General features: G+C 39.8%; 1 protein-coding gene across 2 annotated transcripts in view; it reads left to right on the forward strand.

The window, feature by feature from the left end:
* The first annotated feature begins 1,797 nt into the window (after positions 1-1,797).
* The window catches only part of FTCDNL1 (formiminotransferase cyclodeaminase N-terminal like), a 44,088-nt gene continuing 25,449 nt past the window's right edge, over positions 1,798-20,436 (forward strand). Inside the window, exons 1-4 of one of the 2 annotated variants that reach the window (XM_055397698.2) lie at positions 1,798-1,880; positions 3,971-4,097; positions 6,766-6,861; positions 8,243-8,395. In XM_055397698.2, the coding sequence (XP_055253673.1) occupies positions 3,983-4,097; positions 6,766-6,861; positions 8,243-8,395 (364 nt within the window). In that variant the 5' untranslated portion in view covers positions 1,798-1,880; positions 3,971-3,982. Of the gene's footprint in view, positions 1,881-2,075; positions 2,216-3,970; positions 4,098-6,765; positions 6,862-8,242; positions 8,396-20,436 lie in introns of those variants that run through there. The other variant, XM_055397696.2, reaches the window with a different exon arrangement.

Consider the following 20,436-nt stretch of genomic DNA (forward strand, 5'->3'; position numbering starts at 1 on the left):
ATCAGTCTTGCTGCTATCCATCTCCTTGTCTTTTTCAAAAAGATATGCTTACAGTCCTCAGGCACGGGCAGATGCTGCCCCCACTTCTAAAAGAACCCTGGGCCCTGCTTTCTCTCCATTTGTGTTTGACATGACTAGAGTGGAGAAAAGGACAAGGTTTACTGAGTAACTCCTCTGTGTTGATGCTTTCAGAGGCCTTATCTTACTTGATGCCCCAGCAGTCCTGGAAGCAAGAGTGATTCTCACAAAGAGGATTAGGATATATGGCGAGGAAGATTTAGTCCTGGCAGATGCTACAGCTATAATCATGAAGCCCGTCTTCTCTGGAGGGATATGAGAAGACTAGGTGTAATGTTACTTCTCTGTTTTTTGTTTTAGCAAGTTATCTCATGGGATTGTTGGGAAGGTGAAAAATAAGGGCTTCACTTCTATTGTCCTCCATGGAAAGAAACTTTGGATACTTAGGTACTTTTTGGAAACTGGAAGTTAAAGCTATGGGCAATAAGAATTTCTGGAAAGCAGGGAAAGGTAGGGATGTTGATCTAGTTAAAGAGCTCTCAAAACTATCTGCTGACATTAGATAACAGACATATAAATCTATTTTATACATTTTCTTTGCAGATTCAATAGGAAAAAAACCCTCAAATATATATTTAATTCCTTAGGGTCCCAAAGCGCTTTGAGGATTTAAACTGATAAACCAACCTCAAAGGGACTGATTCTTGCAACTAAAACACAGACACCTCTGGGGTGAAATGTGGCAACAGTTTGACAGGCATAGCAGTAGCTTAGGCCAGAAAGGATTTATCCAATTAAAATTATGGGATGAATTTTGGCTGGCAGAATGTAATTACCAGCCTTGGAAAGGATCCAGGATCCTGAGGTTAACACCCCTCCTCTTGCCAACAACCCTCCTACCTGCCAACACTCTGAGATGGAGAAGGCTGGATCTGACACAATCGCACATAATACTGTTGTGACATCTAAGTACAATGATGATGATGTGAGAAGCATCATGAACCTGATTTTTTTTAACACTCATTATGTTACTTATTTTTATGCCACATTAGGCTAGAAACCAAATGTCCACATAAATGTTAATTTCCTCAAATCTGTGTTTAAAAAGTATAATTAGAAAATAAAAAATAGATTTAAAAATTAATGTATTCCGCCCAAGTAGTTATTTAGTGATTATTTCACTTCAGGAACAAAATTGGATCAAAATGGTGACATTTAATCCTTTTTACATTAAAAAGAAAAAAAGCAGGTCCTGATTTTTTTTTTTTTTTTTTTGGAAGAGAAATGTATTCTCAAGGTTCACTGGCCTAGAAAAAAGGGAAATGCTTAATGCCTGGTTCCTACTCGTTGTAATTTTGACTAAACGGGGATATTCTTTTGTCTTGGTCCAGATCATATTCACAGTCGCTCGCGGACAGTGTTTCTCAGGAGGGAATTTATCAAAGGGGGGGTGTGTGTGCGGGGGTGGGGGTGGGGGTGGGGAATGGGGGGCGGGGGGACGTGTGTTTCTGTAAATAGAGAAAAGAGCCCCCTGCTGGTGTACTATCAATGAGTAATGACCTCATCATTAGATTCTAATTCCCTTTTAAAAAGTCATTCATTTGCAAGAGAACCGTCGAGAGTTCCAAGTTAAAGCAGGCGGGGTGGGAAGGCACTTCTAGAAGAAAGGTTAAGCTCTCCCGGACGCAGCACGTGGTCGGGTCGGGTCGGGTAGGGTCCGGAAGGAAGCTCCGAGCCCAGCCAGCGGGCGGCGGGGCTGCAGCGCGCCCGGGAGGCGGGGCCGGCGGCGGAAGCGGCGCGCTGGTCACGCGCGGCGACTGGGGCTCTGCGCCGTCCTGCCCCGCCGCCGGCCGCGCGCGCAGGTGGGTTCCCTGCAAACCGCGGAGCGGCCGAGGTGGCTGCAAGCTCGAGGCGGGCCCCCGGCAGCGCCGCCGCTGGCCGCCTCTGGCTCCCGGCCCCGCCTCCCGCGGACGCTGACCCCCTTGCTGGTTTCCCCCGGGCGCCCACAGCGGGTCCCTCGGTTGTACCCCTCGGCCCACGCCTCGTCTCACGTGGCTCTGGGCCTCTCCACGCTGGAGCCCGCGCGGAACCGCACAGGGAGTGCCAGTGGCGGCGTCTGGCCCACACTGCGCTTTGCCTCCTGGACGAGCGTCTGCGGCCCTAAAAGTGCTCACGGTGGTGCGTGCGCCGGACGCAGGTGATGTGGCAGAGCGTTGGGGACTGCTCTGCTCCGCACAGGTCCACCCAGTTCCTCCGAGGGAGGCAGGTTTTGGGTCTCTAGCCGGAAGTAATCCCAAAGGTGATCGAAGGGGTGGGCGAATTACGATCATCCTCTCAAACCACAAGTGTTTGGGGTCTTGCTCGGGGTCAAATTTTTAGAGGAGGAGGAAGAGAAAGACTTGCCCTTTCTACTAATAAGCCTGAGTGCTTGCCAAAAGCCTGATATTGCCGCTAATTTCAGCTTTTGCAGTGAAGGTAGATTTTTCTAACACCATCTTTGTGTGATTTAGCTGTCCACAGGGAATCAAAATGTGGAATGAGAGGATGAAACTAATCCTTTCTTTTGCACTGTTAGGGGTTGCCATAAACACCATTTGTTAAAAAGCATAATTATGTTGGGAAAGTGCCTGATGAGACAATTAAGCTACATAAACACACTGAAAACAAATGAAAGCCAGAAGACGCCCACACCCCTTGTGTAAAGCAATTTTTTGTTTACATAAAAACGAGAGAGGTCTGAGCTGCTCTATTGCAACAGTGTTATTAATGTCTACAGAATCCTAATGACCCTGTTTTTTTCTGAATTTTCAGTTGTGAGATCATGGTCACAATGTGAAAACTTGAACGAACAGTGAAGCCCTGTTATCTCCTCTTAGGTTAAAATGATCAGGCCAATGAACAGTCCTAGTGAACAGAAGCCATTGGATTTATACACAGAGAACACTATTAATTACACCACAGCATGTTAGCTTTAACTTATGAGCTTAATGTGTGTCTCAGAGTTGTACACCATTCTCTGCAGTATTCCTAACAGGGAGGACTTTACCTGTCACAAAATGTTCCACAGTAAAATTTGCTAAACAAGTTCATGAGGGCCACGTTCACTTTAGCTATATTTAAAAGAGGTGGAAATATGATGACCTGATCTTAAAAAAGGGGAATTTTTTGTTTTGCAATATTTAAACTTAAGTTCATAATATAATTTGAAGTTTGGAAAGATAGCTAGTTGAAAATACCATTCTGGGGTACTGAAGAAAGTCAAAGCAAGCTCCAAAACTTGTATGATGATTCCATTTTCAAAGAAATCAGTCACATTTTTGGCTGATTGTTGAGTAACATACCCGAGTACTCCAGTTAACTTTCAGTTCAATGTACAAAGTCCTGTGAAAGATTTTAAACTGGTTTAGGGACTATGGAGATCAAAGTACAAGGGGAACTTAGTCAAATAGTTGTCATTTAAAACCTCCAAGTGAATCTCCTTTATTTGTTCATGTACTATCCATGGCATGGCTGGTGGAAGTACCCTTTCTGTCAGAATAGTTTTTGTAAGAATCAGCATATTACATAATCTCTCATTTCTCTTTTCTGTATTTCCCCAATAATCTTATAAACAGGATTAAACTATAGAAGGAAATATTTAAAAGAGAGTGACATACTTTAGTGAAAAAGTCTCCCATGATAGAATTCAGACTGAGTACTTGATGAGTATCTTCTGGTGTGTGACTGTCTTCACATGTTCATATGTGCATGACTGCATGTGCATGGTTCTTTGGCTGAGTCAATGTGAGATATTATCCTTTAGGTGTTACCTACGAATGAAATAGTAAAGTATTCATGTTATGGCTACCTGGCTTCCAAACAAACAGCTATGACTTTTTAAATGTTCAATGAATGTGAAAATATGAATAAACTGTGGAAACCAAAATGAAGACTCGTTTTTCCCCTTTTCTAGAAGAAAATCACCATGTCTTCTTGCCGAGTGGGGCTCCGTTTGGCTGCCTGTTTATTAAACATTTCAGAAGCCAGAAAAATGTACATTGTTGAGAACATAGCGAAAGCTGCTCTTCTTGAAAGAAATGGTAGGAACAACAGGCTATAGATGTGAATATGTAGTGTTTTGTTAATAAGAATAATTTTTTTATTCTGCTGACAGTGTCCATAGAACACACTTCTGCTTTCTTCCTGAATTTACTTCCTTGTTCTTGGGCTATCGTAGCTTGGCTCCAGAATGCTGAGATAGATCACTTACTCAGATGTCCGCATACACCCTCTTCCAAATGCCTGCATACCATCCATACGCAATTTCTTCACATTGGAGAGGGTGTCTGAAGTGCACATTGTCTGGGATATTGACAGACTCCTTAAGAGGATATATTTACATACAGGTTTAATGTTTCCCTCATGGGCCATGTGTATGATCATTAATAGAATGAGCATAATTCATTATGCTTTTTATTCAGCAGGTTAAATAAAAAATAAACTTGTCAAATACCAAGTATTTTCAAAAGCACTCCTGCCAGGAAAGCCCAAGCTGTCATTACAGCATTAATATTTCTACTCCATTTTCTCTGTATAAAGACTCTTAGGCATTTAAGTGATGTGTGTAAGATCATTCAGCCATTCAGATTCAGAAGACTGAAACTCAAGTCTCCTTTACCCCCTGGACCTCATTTACTATTAGAGATGCTACTCTTCTCTCTTTTCTTAAGCTTTGTTAAAATGTTCATGTGATGACATGTAGTTATAAATATTGTTTTTACTTTTACACAAACACAAAACAGTGTATTTACAGGTTTAGCATCACTTAAATACAAAAGCTTTGTTATTAAATCAACAGCTTTTTGGCAACAGGTGAGTATTAGGGTCATAGCTCTGAAGCATTTGAAACAATCTATTTTAATTTCTGATGGTCATTTTTGATTTGGTTATTGCTTTTCATGAGAGAGAGGTGCTTTTCCTAGGCCCATTTCTAACACTGAGCACATTTAAGTTACTATCTAGCAACTTTGGGGGGCTAGGAATGTTTGTAAAAATTCCTGATAATTGATAGGAAAACTCCTCTGGAGTCAGCATGCAGCTGTGCTTTTGCATTCTCTTTCTGGGAAGAGCCAGCTTGGGCCCCACGTTGTCAGATAGTACATCTGATGGGATTGGGTGAATGTGCAGAGACACATTCTGTGATTCAGTGACTGGGCAGAGACATTTGTGGAAGTCACACACTGATGGATGCCTGGGTCTCAACTCACAGTCTTTATCAGCTTATTAGTGGCAGCAGCTCAAATGGAATTATAGCTATTATACTCTATTACAAATACCAAACAATTTACTTCTGCTGAGATTCATACTGACAGCTCCTCCTGCCAGAAGTAATTTTTTTTTCTATATGCAGGCTTAAGAAATTGCAAGAGAGAGTGTTTCATTCTTTCAGCATTTGAATCAATTGAATCATATGAAACTGAGAATAAAAGCTTTTCAGAAGAAGATTTCGGATAAAAAAAATAAAATTATCTCTTTTCTTCTAAAAGCTAAAGTATGTTGAAAAAAAAAACACATAAAAAGGAGGTTGTATGGTCTCGTTCCTGCTCTGTCTTTCATAGTTTTAAAAATGCAGGGAAGGTAGCACTAGTTAAGAAAATGACCTGCTGTTTTACAGATACTTTAAAGGCATTTATTTTTAAGTGAGTGGAATCAAACTGTATCACCTATATTTTTTCCAATTAAGCAATGTGAAAACATTTAAATGGTCTGAAAGGTCTTATGTAAAGAAAGCTGAGTTATAAATTTTAGACCTACACCAGGGTAGGTCTCTGTAGATGCTCATTTGGCTATGAGTGAGTGACATAAGTTTATCTTTTCACATTATTAAAATTAATAGTGTAGGGCTGCTGTAAGCTCTGTAGTTCCGTATGTAACTTATTTTCCCTCTCCTTGAAAAGATTAATTGTTAAGCTGCCAGGGGACAGGGTGACAAAGGTATAATGGCATAGTGAAAGGCTTAATTACCGCCTGAAAACTTTTGTCCTTCACTTTGAATTTGCTTTTGTAGGCATACGAGTAACTTTTAAGGAGCTTGAGCAAGGCTTGTAAACTTCAAAAATAACTACAGGGTTATGGGTGGCCACCATACAAGGGTATGGCAGCTTTCTCCTCCAGGTTACACGTTTCAGTGAGTCACACGTGGCTGAAGGCTGGAAGTCGTTAACATCTAAAGGCTGTTGGTGGCCTTTGAAAAGGAGATGCTGGAGTCAGAACAGTTTCTAATAGGCAGGTGCATGTATCCCAGGAACCTCTGCTCTAGGCACTAATTGGCCTATCCTAGTTTTTCCAGATGTTATTTTTTGATCCGGTTTGATCTCTGGGTTTGGAAGGAAAATTTGACAAGGCATAGAAGATGAGATTGAAAGGGAACAGAATTTAGTGTGATACGATTTGGTAATAGAAGAGGCTATCATCTTGGACTAAGTTAAGAGAACTTTGACAAATTCAGAAGCAAGTGCAAGAGAAGGTCTCTGATAGACACCAAAGTCTAGTATCTGAGCTGAGCCGTCCGATTGTAAAGGAAGACAGTGTAGGAAGTGGACATTACTGTCTATGAATTTCATGACTAGTCAGTGTCACTTCAGAAGTCGCCCCTTTCCCCAAATTTTTCTGTTAAGCTAAATTTTGTTGTATCAAGAAAAATAAAGTGTTAAGGTTTCACCAGAGAAAAAAATTTCTTGCATTTACGTGTTGTTTTTTTTTATATAGGACAGAGACATCCTGAAGTATCAGTGCTCAATATATTTTCTGATCCAGAGTACAATAGATCAGTCATTACAATAGCAGCTTCTATTGATGAGTTAGGTAAGATTTCAGTTTCTTTTTCTATATATGTCTTTTGGTGAAGGGTCGGCTTCCAGTAGACCCAAATGCTCCTTAATCATTGATTTCCTGTGTTAATCTGAATACGCTTTTCCATACATAAGAAGTTTACCTCAAAATTGCATTTCTTCATTTTTCTGAACAGGTACATCTTTGAGAGATGCATTTCCTACTTCCTCTTCAATTAAAATGAATCTTGGGGTCCCGTATTTAATAACATTCTTTCCCTAAAGATGATCACATATTTTTTTGTGGTTAAGAAAAATATCTTCAGGTTTTAACCTGTGAAGTCGTAGTGTGGAATTTGATTTCACTAATAAGTTGACTTGAAATGAAACACACTAAGCAGTTGTGTTTTGAGTCAGGAGGCTGAAATCTTGAGATGGGCCACCGGGTGAAATGAAATGGGTTTCATGTGTCCTGTCGTAAGGTTTAGTGGGACAGCTTGAATTTGAAGGATCATAGTTGATTAAACAAAAATCTGTATTATCCTTAGCATTGCTTGGTAAAGAATTTAAATTATTTTTAGATAAACTTGGTTTCAACTTAGCAGATTGTCTTTTCTTAAAAGGTATGTTTGTTTGGAAAGCAAAGAGCTGATGGATGATTCTCAGCAAATGTAGGACCAAAATGGTCATACTGCACTGCTAATGAAAACTCAAGAGTAATAGCACTCTGAGGTGTCTATATGTATTTAGATAGAATAATCAACCTGGAGAAGGAAAATGCAACCCACTCCAACATTCATGCCAGGATAATTTTATGAACAGAGGAGCCTGGTAGGCTGCAGTCCATGGCTTTGCAAAGAGTTGGACAAGATTGAAGAGACTTAACACACACACAAAATTTAATGAAAATCTAGTTATAAGAGCAAAACTAAAATACTTATGGTATACTTTTAAAAATGTATTTTTGTCTTTGTTGTTCAGTCACTAAGTCATGTCCGACTCTTTGCATGAACTGTAGCACACCAGGCCTGACTGTCTCTTGCTATCTCCCGGAGTTTGCCCAAGTTCATGTTCATTGAATTGGTGATGCTATACTATGTTTGTCTATTTTAATATAAACTCATAAAATATTCTGAAGATAACAAAGAATTTTATCAGATTAATTTGATAAAGATGACAAATTTGAAAGTAACCAGTTGTTAAAAAAAGATACAAAGTTGTGAAACTTTATGACACTTGGGAGGTGGGGAGAGGGGAAATGTTGGATCTTTCATTTTTCTTTATTTTGGATGAAAAAACAATATACATTTTACAAAAGGAAAACAAACTGGTAGGACAGCAATAATTATAGCTGCTTCTTTAGATGCAATTGCGAGCTTAATGATTTTATTTTTTTTTAATTTTACATTTTTAAGGCAATTCCATTCTGGCTGCCTGCTTGGAAGCCTTCCAGTCTATCGATATGGAGGTTCAGGAGGGGATCCATCCTTGCCTGGGAGCGGTGGACCTGATTCCCATTTACCCTCTCTCTGGTGTCGGACTGGAAGAGTGTGGAGCTGTGGCCAGAAGTAAGAGAAAGTTTGGGGGAAGTGTGTTATTCCTTAATGGAAACCGTTTTTACAAATCAGAACAGCTTGTGACAATATAATCACTCCTCAGTTCCCTGGGAAAAATCGACCTTGAAGAACCGTGTCAACAGTAAGCTTTCAGGGGTTGCAGTGGCACACACTGTGTCTTTGTGACTCATCCTTCCACCTTCCACCCCACGACGCTGTGGAACGCTCAGTGCTGTGGATGCAGCCAGGCAGTCATTGTGTCCCCTTACAAATCCACGATAGACCACGAGGAAACAACACTAGTTTTTAATGAGTTCCTTAGACTCTTCAGGGCAGAACGATGGTGTGTTTCGCCCATCTGTGTTCTATTTTCTTGAGCAGGGGTAATGATGAGGTTGAAAACCCACTTAAATGTTAACTCCTACCCCTTTTTCCTCTGATTTTTTTTTCTCCCCTTTTTTTCTTGTTCACAACTCTCTTTAAGATTTTCTTTAGAATTGAACTGTCACATGCTTGATTTCAGCCCCAGGGGTAAGTTTAATTTGGAAAATTTGAGCTATGTCACTTGAGGTGTTTTTGAATTAAGCAAATTGGGAGAAAAGAAAGACCTTTTGCCTGGACTGTCTCGCTGGTTAATTATGAGATTCAGAGGCCCATAAGCTTTGGGGGAAAGTCCGCTGTAGGATGATTGCAGACTTCTCTCTATGACCTCAGAAATCCTCTGCGGTATTGCCTCATTTTTAGGTAACAGGGAGGTGTGTAACATTTGGAATGTAGATTTGGACTCTAGTTGAGCTACGTCAAGCCCTAGAAATAGGAAAGGAGGCTTGTTTCCAAAGGTGTACCTCACTGCTTCTGCTGCATTTTTAACATGACCTGACAATCTGTGGATTATTTCTCCAGGGAAATCTTGGCCCAAAATTTGGTTTACTTTTCCTCTAAGAAAGAGTTAAAATTTAGCATGGGGGGAAATACATTTCACACAAAAATGAAGAGTTCAGAATTGTTCAGACCAGAATAATGATTTTAATTGTCTTCAAAACAGTTATGTTTGGATATATTAAATCTCAAATTAGCTAGTACATGAAGTTCTTCATTACATCAGGACTGGTCCACCCCAGATTCTCGGCCAGCATAGGAGACGGTTGACAACAGGAGGGTCTGGACAGAGTATTTCTCCCTTCCTTTGCCCTTTTACTTCATTGGCAGCTACTGTACCTCATGATTTAAACATGGACATTTCTAATTAAATGTGAGCTCAGCTGCATTCTTGAACTAATTTATAACATTCAATTTGAAATGTAATAGCTTCAATCTTCATCTGATTAAAAACAGTCATATACTGTACATGGTTACTATTTTAATGCTCCAACATGCAGTTTTTGTTTTTACATTCTCCTTTCTACACAGCTGTTCATCTAATATCATCCAATTTTTTTAAGTTTTTAAAATTTTTTTGGTAACAGCATGCTCAGGCATTCTTATGAGGAAGAAGTGTACATATTCTAGGATCTCACTGTTCTCAGAACAGTGATAGGATGTTTTCTACTCGGATAACTGCTTCTCAGGGAAACTACATTAAAATAATATTTAACTAACTTTCTTTGGGAAGAAGGGCCATGGAGAACATTCCAGTGATATAGAATATAGTTAATATGTCTGATTCACGTATGCTTTATGTGCAAAAATTCTGAGTGATATATTTCAGGACTTTTTGATATCAGTTGGAAGCTTGCTTATTCCTTAAGGAAGGGATTCTTAAAGTAGGGTCCAAAGTTGGTATTCAGGGAACTTATAAATAATGTTACAGTCACTTGCAGTTTTTTATGATCTGCATTTGTGTATACATACATAGCTACACACACATCATTTTGCATATAATTTTAGTTTAAGAACTTACACCGCTCAGTTCAGTTCAGTTCAGTCGCTCAGTCGTGTCTGACTCTTTGCGACCCCATGAACCACAGCACGCCAGGCCCCCCCATCCATCTCCAACTCCTGGAGTCCACCCAAACCCATGTCCGTTGAGTCGGTGATGCCATCCAACCGTCTCATTCTCTGTCGTCCCCTTCTCCTCTTGCTTTCAATCTTTCCCAGCATCAGGGTCTTTTCAAATGAGTCAGCTCTTCGCATCAGGTGGCCAAAGGATTGGAGTTTCAGCTTCAACATCAGCCCTTCCAATGAACAGCCAGGACTGATCTCCTTTAGGATGGACTCATTGGATCTCCTTGCAGTCCAAGGGACTCTCAAGAGTCTTCTCCAGCACCACAGTTCAAAAGCATCAATTCTTCTGCGCTCAGCTTTCTTTATAGTCCAACTCTCACATCCATACATGACCACGGGAAAAACCATAGCCTTGACTAGATGAAACTTTGTTGACAAAGTAATGTCTCTGCTTTTTAATATGCTGTCTAGGTTGGTCATAACTTTTCCTTCCAAGGAGCAAGCATCTTTTAATTTCATGTCTGCAATCACCATCTGCAATGATTTTGGAGCCCAAAAAAATAAAGTCAGCCATTGTTTCATCAAGAGGCTCTTTAGTTCCTCTTCACTTTCTGCCATAAGGGTGGTATCATCTGCATATCTGAGGTTATTGATATTTCTCCAGGGAATCTTGATTCCAGCTTGTGCTTCCTCCAGCCTAGTGTTTCTCATGATGTACTCTGCATATAAGTTAAATAAGCAGGGTGACAATATACGGCCTTGACGTACTCCTTTTCCTATTTGGAACCAGTCTTTTGTTCCATGTCCAGTTCTAACTGTTGCTTCCTGACCTGCATACAGGTTTCTCAAGAGGCAGGTCAGGTGGTCTGGTATTCGCGTCTCTTTCAGAATTTTCCACAGTTTATTGTGACCCACACAGTCAAAAGATTTGGCATAGTCAATAAAACAGAAATAGATGTTTTTCTGGAACTCTCTTGCTTTTTCGATGACCCAGCAGATGTTGGCAATTTGATCTCTGGTTCCTCTGCCTTTTCTAAAACCAGCTTGAACATCTGGAAGTTCATGGTTCACGTATTTCCGAAGCCTGGCTTGGAGAATTTTAAGCATGACTTTACTAGCGTGTGAGATGAGTGCAATTGTGTGGTAGTTTGAGCATTCTTTGGCATTGCCTTTCTTTGGGATTGGAATGAAGACTGACCTTTTCCAGTCCTGTGGCCACTGCTGAGTTTTCCAAATTTGCTGGCATATTGAGTGCAGCACTTTCACAGCATCATCTTTCAGGATTTGAAATAGCTCAACTGGAATTCCATCACCTCCACTAGCTTTGTTCGTAATGATGCTTTCTAAGACCCACTTGAATTTGCATTCCAGGATTTCTGGCTCTAGGTGAGTGATCATACCATCGTGATTATCTGGGTCATGAAGATCTTTTTTGTACAGTTCTTCTGTGTATTCTTGCCACCTCTTCTTAATATCTTCTGCTTCTGTTGGGTCCACACCATTTCTGTCATTTATCGAGCCCATCTTTGCATGAAATGTTCCCGGAGCAACTGTGAAGAGATACCCCACGTCCAAGGTAAGAGAAACCCAAGTGAGAAGGTAGGCACTGAGAGAGGGCATCAGAGGGCAGATAGACTGAAACCACAATCACAGACAACTAGCCAATCTGATCACACAGACAACAGCCTTGTCTAACTCAGTGAAACTAAACCATGCTGTGTGGGGTCACCCAAGATGCATGGGTCATGGTGGAGAGGTCTGACAGAATGTGGTCCACTGGAGAAGGGAATGGCAAACCACTTCAATATTCTTGCCTTGAGAACCCCATGAACAGTATGAAAAGGCAAAAATATAGGACACTGATAGATGAACTCCCCAGGTCAGTAGGTGTCCAATATGCTACTGGAAATCAGCGGAGAAATAACTCCAGAAAGAATGAAGGGATGGAGCCAAAGCAAAAACAACACCCAATTGTGGATGGGACTGGTGATAGAAGCAAGGTTCGATGCAGTAAAAAGCAGTATTGCATAGGAACCTGGAATGTTAGGTCCATGAATCAAGGCAAATTGGAAGTGGTCAAACAGGAGATGGCAAGAGTGAACATCGACATTCTAGGAATCAGTGGACTAAGATGGACTGAAATTGGTGAATTTAACTCAGATGACCATTTTATCTACTACTGTGGGCAGGAATCTCTTAGAAGAAATGTAGTAGCCATCATAGTCAACGAAAGAGTCCAGAATGCAGTACTTCCATCTCCAGGATGCAGCAATACAGCATTCTAGAGGTGAAAGCAGCCTGGACCTACAAAGGATTGCAGTGTGCCTGAGTGGAGCTCAGAGATGGGGAATGTTTAGAAATAAAGCTCCAAAGGTGATCAGAGGTGAAATCATGACATCTTATATACCAGGTTAATGAGTTCAAACCTTATCCTAAAGGCAGTGGAAACTGTTGAAGAGTTTTAAGAAAGAAAGTCTGTGATTGGCTTTGAACTTTAGAAAGATTACTTGCCTTCCTGGTGGAGTTTGGGCAAGAAGCAGGCAGACCAGTTTGGAAAGGAGATAGCCTAAGATAACAGAAAAGGGAGAGAGTGGGGAGACTCTGTAGGAGGCTGAGGCATGGGGAGCAAAGCAGTGATGAGAAAGTGTCTTCACTTACCAATACTGCCATGGAAAAAAGCAGACACAGGGATCTAGTCTATATTTAGTTAAAGCTTATAATTTTAAAAAGAACTTTGATTCGTTTTCTCTAAAAACCATATCTGATCTATTAGGCCTCATTTCATTTTTATCCATATTATTTCTCTTAACACTTTTCTCCTGCCTGCTTTCCCTTCCCTCACTTCATCCTTCCCTCTCCCCCTTCTTTCTTCCTTCCTTCCTTTCCTCCCTTTGCTTCTTTTTCTTGCTGTCAAAAGGATGCCTAAACATGGTTAAAAGTCACATGTACATAGTTTGTTCCCCAAACTCTGAAGACCTACATAACTTCCCTTTCCCCCTCACGATGCACATGTTTCTGTTTCCTTCTCCCCTGAGCCAGGTACTTTCAATTCTTTTATCTTGTTATTTAGGATTCAAATCCTATTTTGGTACTTCATTTCTTTGTTTGTTTGTTTTAAATTTTAGGCATTGTCTATTGACTTCTCACTGCAGAAGATGAGAATTTAGCTTCCTTTTACCACATCCCTCACCCCCAGTGTGCGTGCAGACACACACACTCTTACATTTTTTGGATCAGTATATAGTGGTCACATTATTGTCACTATGTAAACATTATTCACAACGAAGCATTTAGACTTTTATTATTTTACCCTTTCTGTAAAACCTTTTTGCTAGAATTGATTATCTTTTTGATTTTTTGTTTACTTACGTTTTTTATATACATACCACTGATTTCGGAGAAGGCAATGGCAAGCCACTCCAGTACTATTGCCTAGAAAATCCCATGGATGGAGGAGCCTGGTAGGCTGCAGTCTGTGGGGTCGCTAAGGGTCAGACACGACTGAGCGACTTCACTTTCACTTTTCACTTTCACACATTGGAGAAGGAAATGGCAACCCACTCCAGTGTTCTTGCCTGGAGAATCCCAGGGATGGGGGAGCCTAGTGGGCTTCCGTCTATGGGGTCACACAGAGTCGGACACGACTGAAGTGACGCAGCAGCAGCAGCAGCAGCAGCAGCACCACTGATTTAACCCCAGATTCTGTCAATAATAACATTTATCTATGCATTCGGATAAAACACATCATGTATTGACTCTTCTATAATTTTTGTCTTCTTAAACAACTATCTTCTAGAACTCTTTGATCTGATCCAGTTAGAACCAGTTACTCTAAATTGGTTGAGGATAACTGTCATCATAGCATTTCCTATTACGATTTTCCTAGGTTTTCCCTTCATCTTTTTGCATTTTGGATACCCTGGTTCCTGAAGCCCACATTTTCTCTCCCCCCACCTTATTTTATGCCCTTGTTTTAGTGGAATGTATCCTCTTCTGGCTTTCTATAAAAAGGAGGAGAGGAGGAGAATAAATTTTTGAGAACTTACATGTCTGAAAATGCCATTATTTTGCCTTCATACTTAGTTTTTAGTTTGCCTAGGTATAGAATTATACGCTAGCAATGATTTTCCTTTATTTTGAAGACATTGTATCAATTCATATTTCCATGTTACTGTTGAGACTTCTGAAGCCATTATGATTCCTGATCTTTGTATCTGATCTGTCCCTTCTCTCTGGAAGCTTTTAAGATCTTCACTTTGTTTCTAGTGTTCTCGAATTTCTATGATGCGCCTTTGCATGCGTCTGTTTTCATCCATTATGCTGGACACACGGTAGGTCCTTTGAGTCCTTGAAACTCCTCCCTCATTGCTGGAACTTCTCTTGAGTTATTCCATTGATGACTTCTGTTTTCCCAGTTCTTTCTGGAAGCCCCATTATTTCGTTACTGGAACTCTGTACCGGTTCTCTGCACTTACTTTCTCTCTCTTTTTTTTTTAATCACTTTGCATTTTTACAATAATTACTTGCAAATATCCTCTACTTTATATCGAAAGCCTTCAATAAGTTTTTCATTTCTTCTATATTGGTTTCCAGGTGCTTTTATTTACTCTCTGAGTGTTCGTTTTTCTAAATAACATCCTGGTCACACCTCACGAATATAGTAGCAATGTATAGTTTTTGAGAGTTTCTTCTTTCCACATGTTGTCTGTTTCCCACCTTCCTACCCCCATTTACACCCCCAGGTTGCTTTCTCCTGTTTTAAAACCTTCCTCAGATGTCGGATGACCATTGGTTGGCTGCTTACTCCAAGAGTGGACACTGAAAGACTGAGTGGGTAATCTTGAGGATGTAAGTGAGGTTTGTGGCCAGGTTGTTTCTTTGGAGAACTCCTATTTCAGTATCTTTGGGGTCTTTCTTCTTGGGTTTTTCAGGTTTCCTAAAGAAGAATCCACCAGTCTTCAGCCTGGAGTATTCAGCTGTCCATGATTTAGGAACTGAGTTGCAGAAGAGGCTAGAAAAGTCTCAGTAGTTAGTATGTCAGTGTTCCCTTTGTTCCCCTCTTTTCATGAATCCCCACTGCCCTCAGCTGTATCCCCTAGTCCAGACACACATAGTGTTTCCCTCTTATGTCTTCTGCCAGTTGCCCATCCGTGTGGAGGTGGTGGGATCTAACTGCTGCTTAAACAGACTTTCCACCAGTCTCCCTGTTTGGAGCTGTGCCTTTAGCTTCTATCCCAGAGTGAGGTCACCAGTTCTGACCGTTTCCAAGTGCCTGTGCTGTAAGTCAGGCTGCTTCTCTGCTGTCCACGGTCTCCTGCTCATCTTATATCCGTTCTCCAGGTTCCAGTGTCATCGCTTCCTCTTCCATTTCTGTTTGTTTGAGGGAATCAGTGCTCTCAAATAGATCTCTTTGACATCTTTTTTCTGGGAATTTTGGAAGAAGTGAAAGTAAGCATAGAGATGGATCTGTACTCTCATCTTTACTTGGAAGTCCCTACTTCTCTGATTCCTCTTGGTGATTTTGATTACCTTGGATCCTTCAAGAGCGCAATGAATTCACCTAATTGGAACCAAAGATAAATTTACAGGAACATTATTCTTTTTTCTGACTTCTAACTCATAATCAAAGGTATTTAGTCTCAATTTCTAGACTTCAGTTATTTTTTTATAGACTGATTGTTGTGGTCCATTGCACTGCGTGTATGTTTTCCACTTCTTCCTTGCTCAGTGTTTCACGTGCCAGAGACAGTGTCTCTGAAATGTGACCTTGTTTCTCACTCACACTCAAACCTTCCTAAGAAGGACTAAATGAAGATGGAGGGGCGGGGTCAGAGCAGGAGGTGCTCAGACAAATACCCCCAATGATCTGTCAGTGAAAGTGGGCTTAACTAACCTGTGATTTCATAATATTCTGCTTTGAAAGTCTAGACCATAGCTATGAATATTGTAAATCATATGGAAACTTGCTTTTTGTTTTATGTCATTAATCAAATGAAATGACGTTTATATAATGCTTTGTGAATTGACATTATTTAGAAGATTAGAAAGATAAAATGCTAGTTAAATAAGTTACATAAATAAAGATTTAGCTCTTACATGATGGGATTTTTTAATTTACCTTAAAATATATGACCATTAATGAATTTGATTAGATTTATCAGCCTTGTTAGGTGATGTTTCAAGTGTCTTTATGTCTTGGAGAACATGTGCCATGACAGATTCACACGACATCAACACTTGTGTGGTAGTCTTAAGACCCTTCGATTACCTTATTACAGATTGTCAAAACATGGGCTTATCTGGCAAATCAGGAACAACTTTTCACTTCAAGAATTTCCTACTCTGATTCTCCAGTTGCTATGGAGATTGTCTCATAAAACAGCCTTGGATTTCATTGCGATTAGTGAGTTTAGATGTAGAGTTCTGATATTGTTCTGTCTACCATTAACACTACCCTCATTGCATAGCATAAAAACAATGGTTGATTTTACAAGCATATGTTAAGATAGTTAGCATTTACTTTGAGATTTACAGGATACTGCCATCAGACAAAAAGCTGGAAAAAAAGGGATTATGCATTGGGAAAGTACTTAAAATATCCAAATTGATTTCCAGCAACTTGAGTATATTTTAACTACAAAGAAGGGTTATTAGGTTGTTCATAAATGCATATTGCTACAGGCTTAATAAATGCAACAAGATTATATCTACCACTGTAAAACAGAGCTACTCATGAGGAGGAAAAAGTCCAAATGAGAGGACTGGAATAAACTAGGTTATTCTGCCATGACTGGCAGTTACCGACACACACTGTCATACTTGCAGAAGCTGCTCTCTTTCTATCACTTTGGCTCGGCAGCAACCTGAAGTCCAAGTAAATTAACAAATATTCTGTGGGCACCCCTTGGCCAGTGGGGTACCTGAGCTTGTGGATGGACAATTCTAAGGCCCATTCCAGCAAGACCAAGCCCCAGTTGCTCACAGCAATGACTGGTGTGATAAGACACCCTTGTATTGGCTTTTCTTTCTTCCCTGTTTCACTCTTAGTGTGTACTGAATAGACTTTATTGAAAATTGTGACAGGAATAAGTGTATTATTACTTTATTTAATTAATAAAATAATTGTTATGCTTCCCAGTTGGTGCTAGTGGTAAAGAACCCACCTGCCAATACAGGAGACATGAGACACCGGTTTGATCCCTGGGTTGAGAAGATCCTCTGGAGAAGGAAATGGCAACCCACTCCAGTATTCTTGGTGTGTAGGCAGGTCTGGGGTCTCAAAGTTTAGAGGTTCTAAGTTTTCTGATTTTCAGTGTGTGTGTGTGTTTGTGTGTGTGTGTGTGTGTCTCAAAGTTTAGAGGTTCTAAGTTTTCTGATTTTCTGTGTGTGTGTGTGTTCAGTTGAGTTCAGTTCAGTCGCTCAGTCGTGTCCAACTCTCCGCGACCCCATGAATCACAGCATGCCAGGCCTCCCTGTCCATCACCAACTCCTGGAGTTCACTCAAACTCATGTCCACAGAGTCAGTGATGCCATCCAGCCATCTCATTCTCTGTCATCTCCTTCTCCTCCTTCCCCCAACCTTTCCTAGCATCAGAGTCTTTTCCAGTGAGTCAACTCGTCGCATGAGGTGGCCAAAGTATTGGAGCTTCAGCTTTAGCATCAGTCCTTCCAATGAACACCCAGGATTGATCTCCTTTAGAATGGACTGGTTGGATCTCCTTGCAGTAAATTACATTTCTGTTATTGCTAATGTTGTGTGTGTGTGTAGCACCCAGAAATTACATTTATGTTATTGCTAATGTTGTTTTAGATAATATTGCCCGATTGGTATGATGCTAACTTTTTTGAGCCTAGACCTCTAACCTTGGCTATGCTTTTCCTGAATTTGTTTCCATCTCCTTCCTAGTATATGCAGTGATTTCCAGGCCACTAGGATAAAAATGTTCTGAAGAAATAATGTAGTGATGCTAGTGGCATTGATGGGCCTGTAAAATTAAGTGCATCAGCACAAGTCTCTGTACACCCTCATGTGTCCACCAGCCTATCCCCCTGGTCTCCACTTGGCAAGTGAGGGTGTGCTTCTCAGGAGACCCAGAGTATGTGATAATAGTAATGATGACAACAGTGGTTATCGTGAAATGCTTTTATAATAATTACAGCATTATTTATTAGATTTTCCTTTATTGTGTGATTCAAAATTGCATATATTAAATAACTCACACTCCAATTTTAATTAACCAAAATATATCATCAGGTAATATCTCAAGATAAAAATGGTTGTGCCTCTTACCCTCATAGTCTATACATGACAGTTTCCTGGATAGTCTAAGTTATCTGCTACCTTGACGGAAATAGAATTGTTATAATGAGAGTGAGGAAGTAGCTGTGAATTTCTAGGAGTCATTTAATTTTTAAATTTTTTCTTAATTTATACATTTCATTGAAGTATAGTTGACTTACAATGTTTTAGGTGCACAGCAAAATGATTCAGTTATACCTATACACATATATTATTTTTCATTATAGGTTATTATAAGATTGATTATAGCTCCCTGTGCTATACAGTAAATCTTTGTTGCTTATTGCATATCTATTGTTTTCATTAGAAATCTAGCATTCTTTTCACACTAAGTCAAACACGTGAGTCAAAATGTTATAAATTTTTTAGTTAGGCAAACATTCATAAATTTTCTAAGATATATTATTCATAAAATTTATATATGTATATACAAAAGCTTTTCTACTATGCTTGATAAAAGCTTGGAAAAAACATCAGAAAAATAAAGGAGAGATGGAGAAATTGGAAAACATAAACAAAATAAAATGGGAGCACTGAATATAAAATGGAAAAAGTGAAACAAAAAAGTAAAAGATCATCATATAGTCCGGTTGTTTTTAAACATGAGTACTCATTAGAAATATATCTGGAGCTTTGGAGAAAAAAAGCAGTATCTGGGCCTTTGTATTTTTCAAAATATTCCAAGATAACTCTGATTTTCATCTGGATGTTAAAAAGTGATCACAGGTTTTTCTATTAAATGATAGTTTTGGTGATGTAGAATTCTATTGTTTTTCTGTTGACCAGTCATGATACAGTGGTATTAAGTGAGTAATAGTTACATAATCACAGTAGTAAAAGATGTTAACCAGTTTTTACAGTCAACTGCAGGACAAAAAAGATAATTACAATTGCAAGCCATAATGGGAACGTGATTAACCTAACAATATAAAATAATTACATACAGTTTTGGGGGGATCAGTCTGAATGATGTGGTAAGTGGAAGTACATACAAGCACATTTTCATCCACCAAGCCAGTCTGTGTCTTTTGGTTGGTGCATTTAATCCATTTACATTTAAAGTAATTATTGAGATGTCTGATCCTGTTACCATTTTCTTAATTGTTTTGAGTTTATTTTCTGTAGGTCTTTTCCTTCTCTTATGTTTCCTGCCTAGAGAAGTTCCTTTAGCATTTGATTTAAAGCTGATTTGGTGGCGCTGAATTCTCTTTTGCTTGTCTGGAAAGCTTTTGATATCTCCATGAAATCTAAAGGAGAGTCTTGCCAGGTTGAGTATTCTTGGTTGTAGCTTCTTTGTTTTCATCACTTTAAATATATCTTGCCATTCCCTTCTGGCTTGTAGAGTTTCTGTTGAGAAATCAGCTGATAACTAGGTGGGCGTTTCCTTGTAAGTTTTTTGTCATTTTTCCCATGTTGCTTTTAATATTTTATCTTTGTCTTTAATTTTTATCATTTTAACTGCTATGTGTTTCGATATTCTTCCTTGGGTTTATCCTTCCTGAGACTCTGTGCTTCCTGGACTTGGTTGACTATTTCCTTTCCCATGTTAGGTAAATTTTCAGCTATTATCTCTTCAAATATTTTCTCAGGTCCTTTCTGTTTCTCTTCTGCTTCTTCAGTTCAGTTCAGTTCAGTCACTCAGTCATGTCCGACTCTTTGCGATCCCATGAATCACAGCACGCCAGGCCTCCCTGTCCATCACCAACTCCCGGAGTTCACTCCAACTCATGTCCATCGAGTTGGTGATGCCATCCAGCCATCTCATTCTTTGTCGTCCCCTTCTCCTCCTGCCCCCAATCCCTCCCAGCAT

Source organism: Moschus berezovskii, chromosome 2, assembly GCF_049115385.1.
Source record: "Moschus berezovskii isolate FMDL1 chromosome 2, NW_MosBer_1.0, whole genome shotgun sequence".
Classification (NCBI taxonomy): domain Eukaryota; kingdom Metazoa; phylum Chordata; class Mammalia; order Artiodactyla; family Moschidae; genus Moschus; species Moschus berezovskii.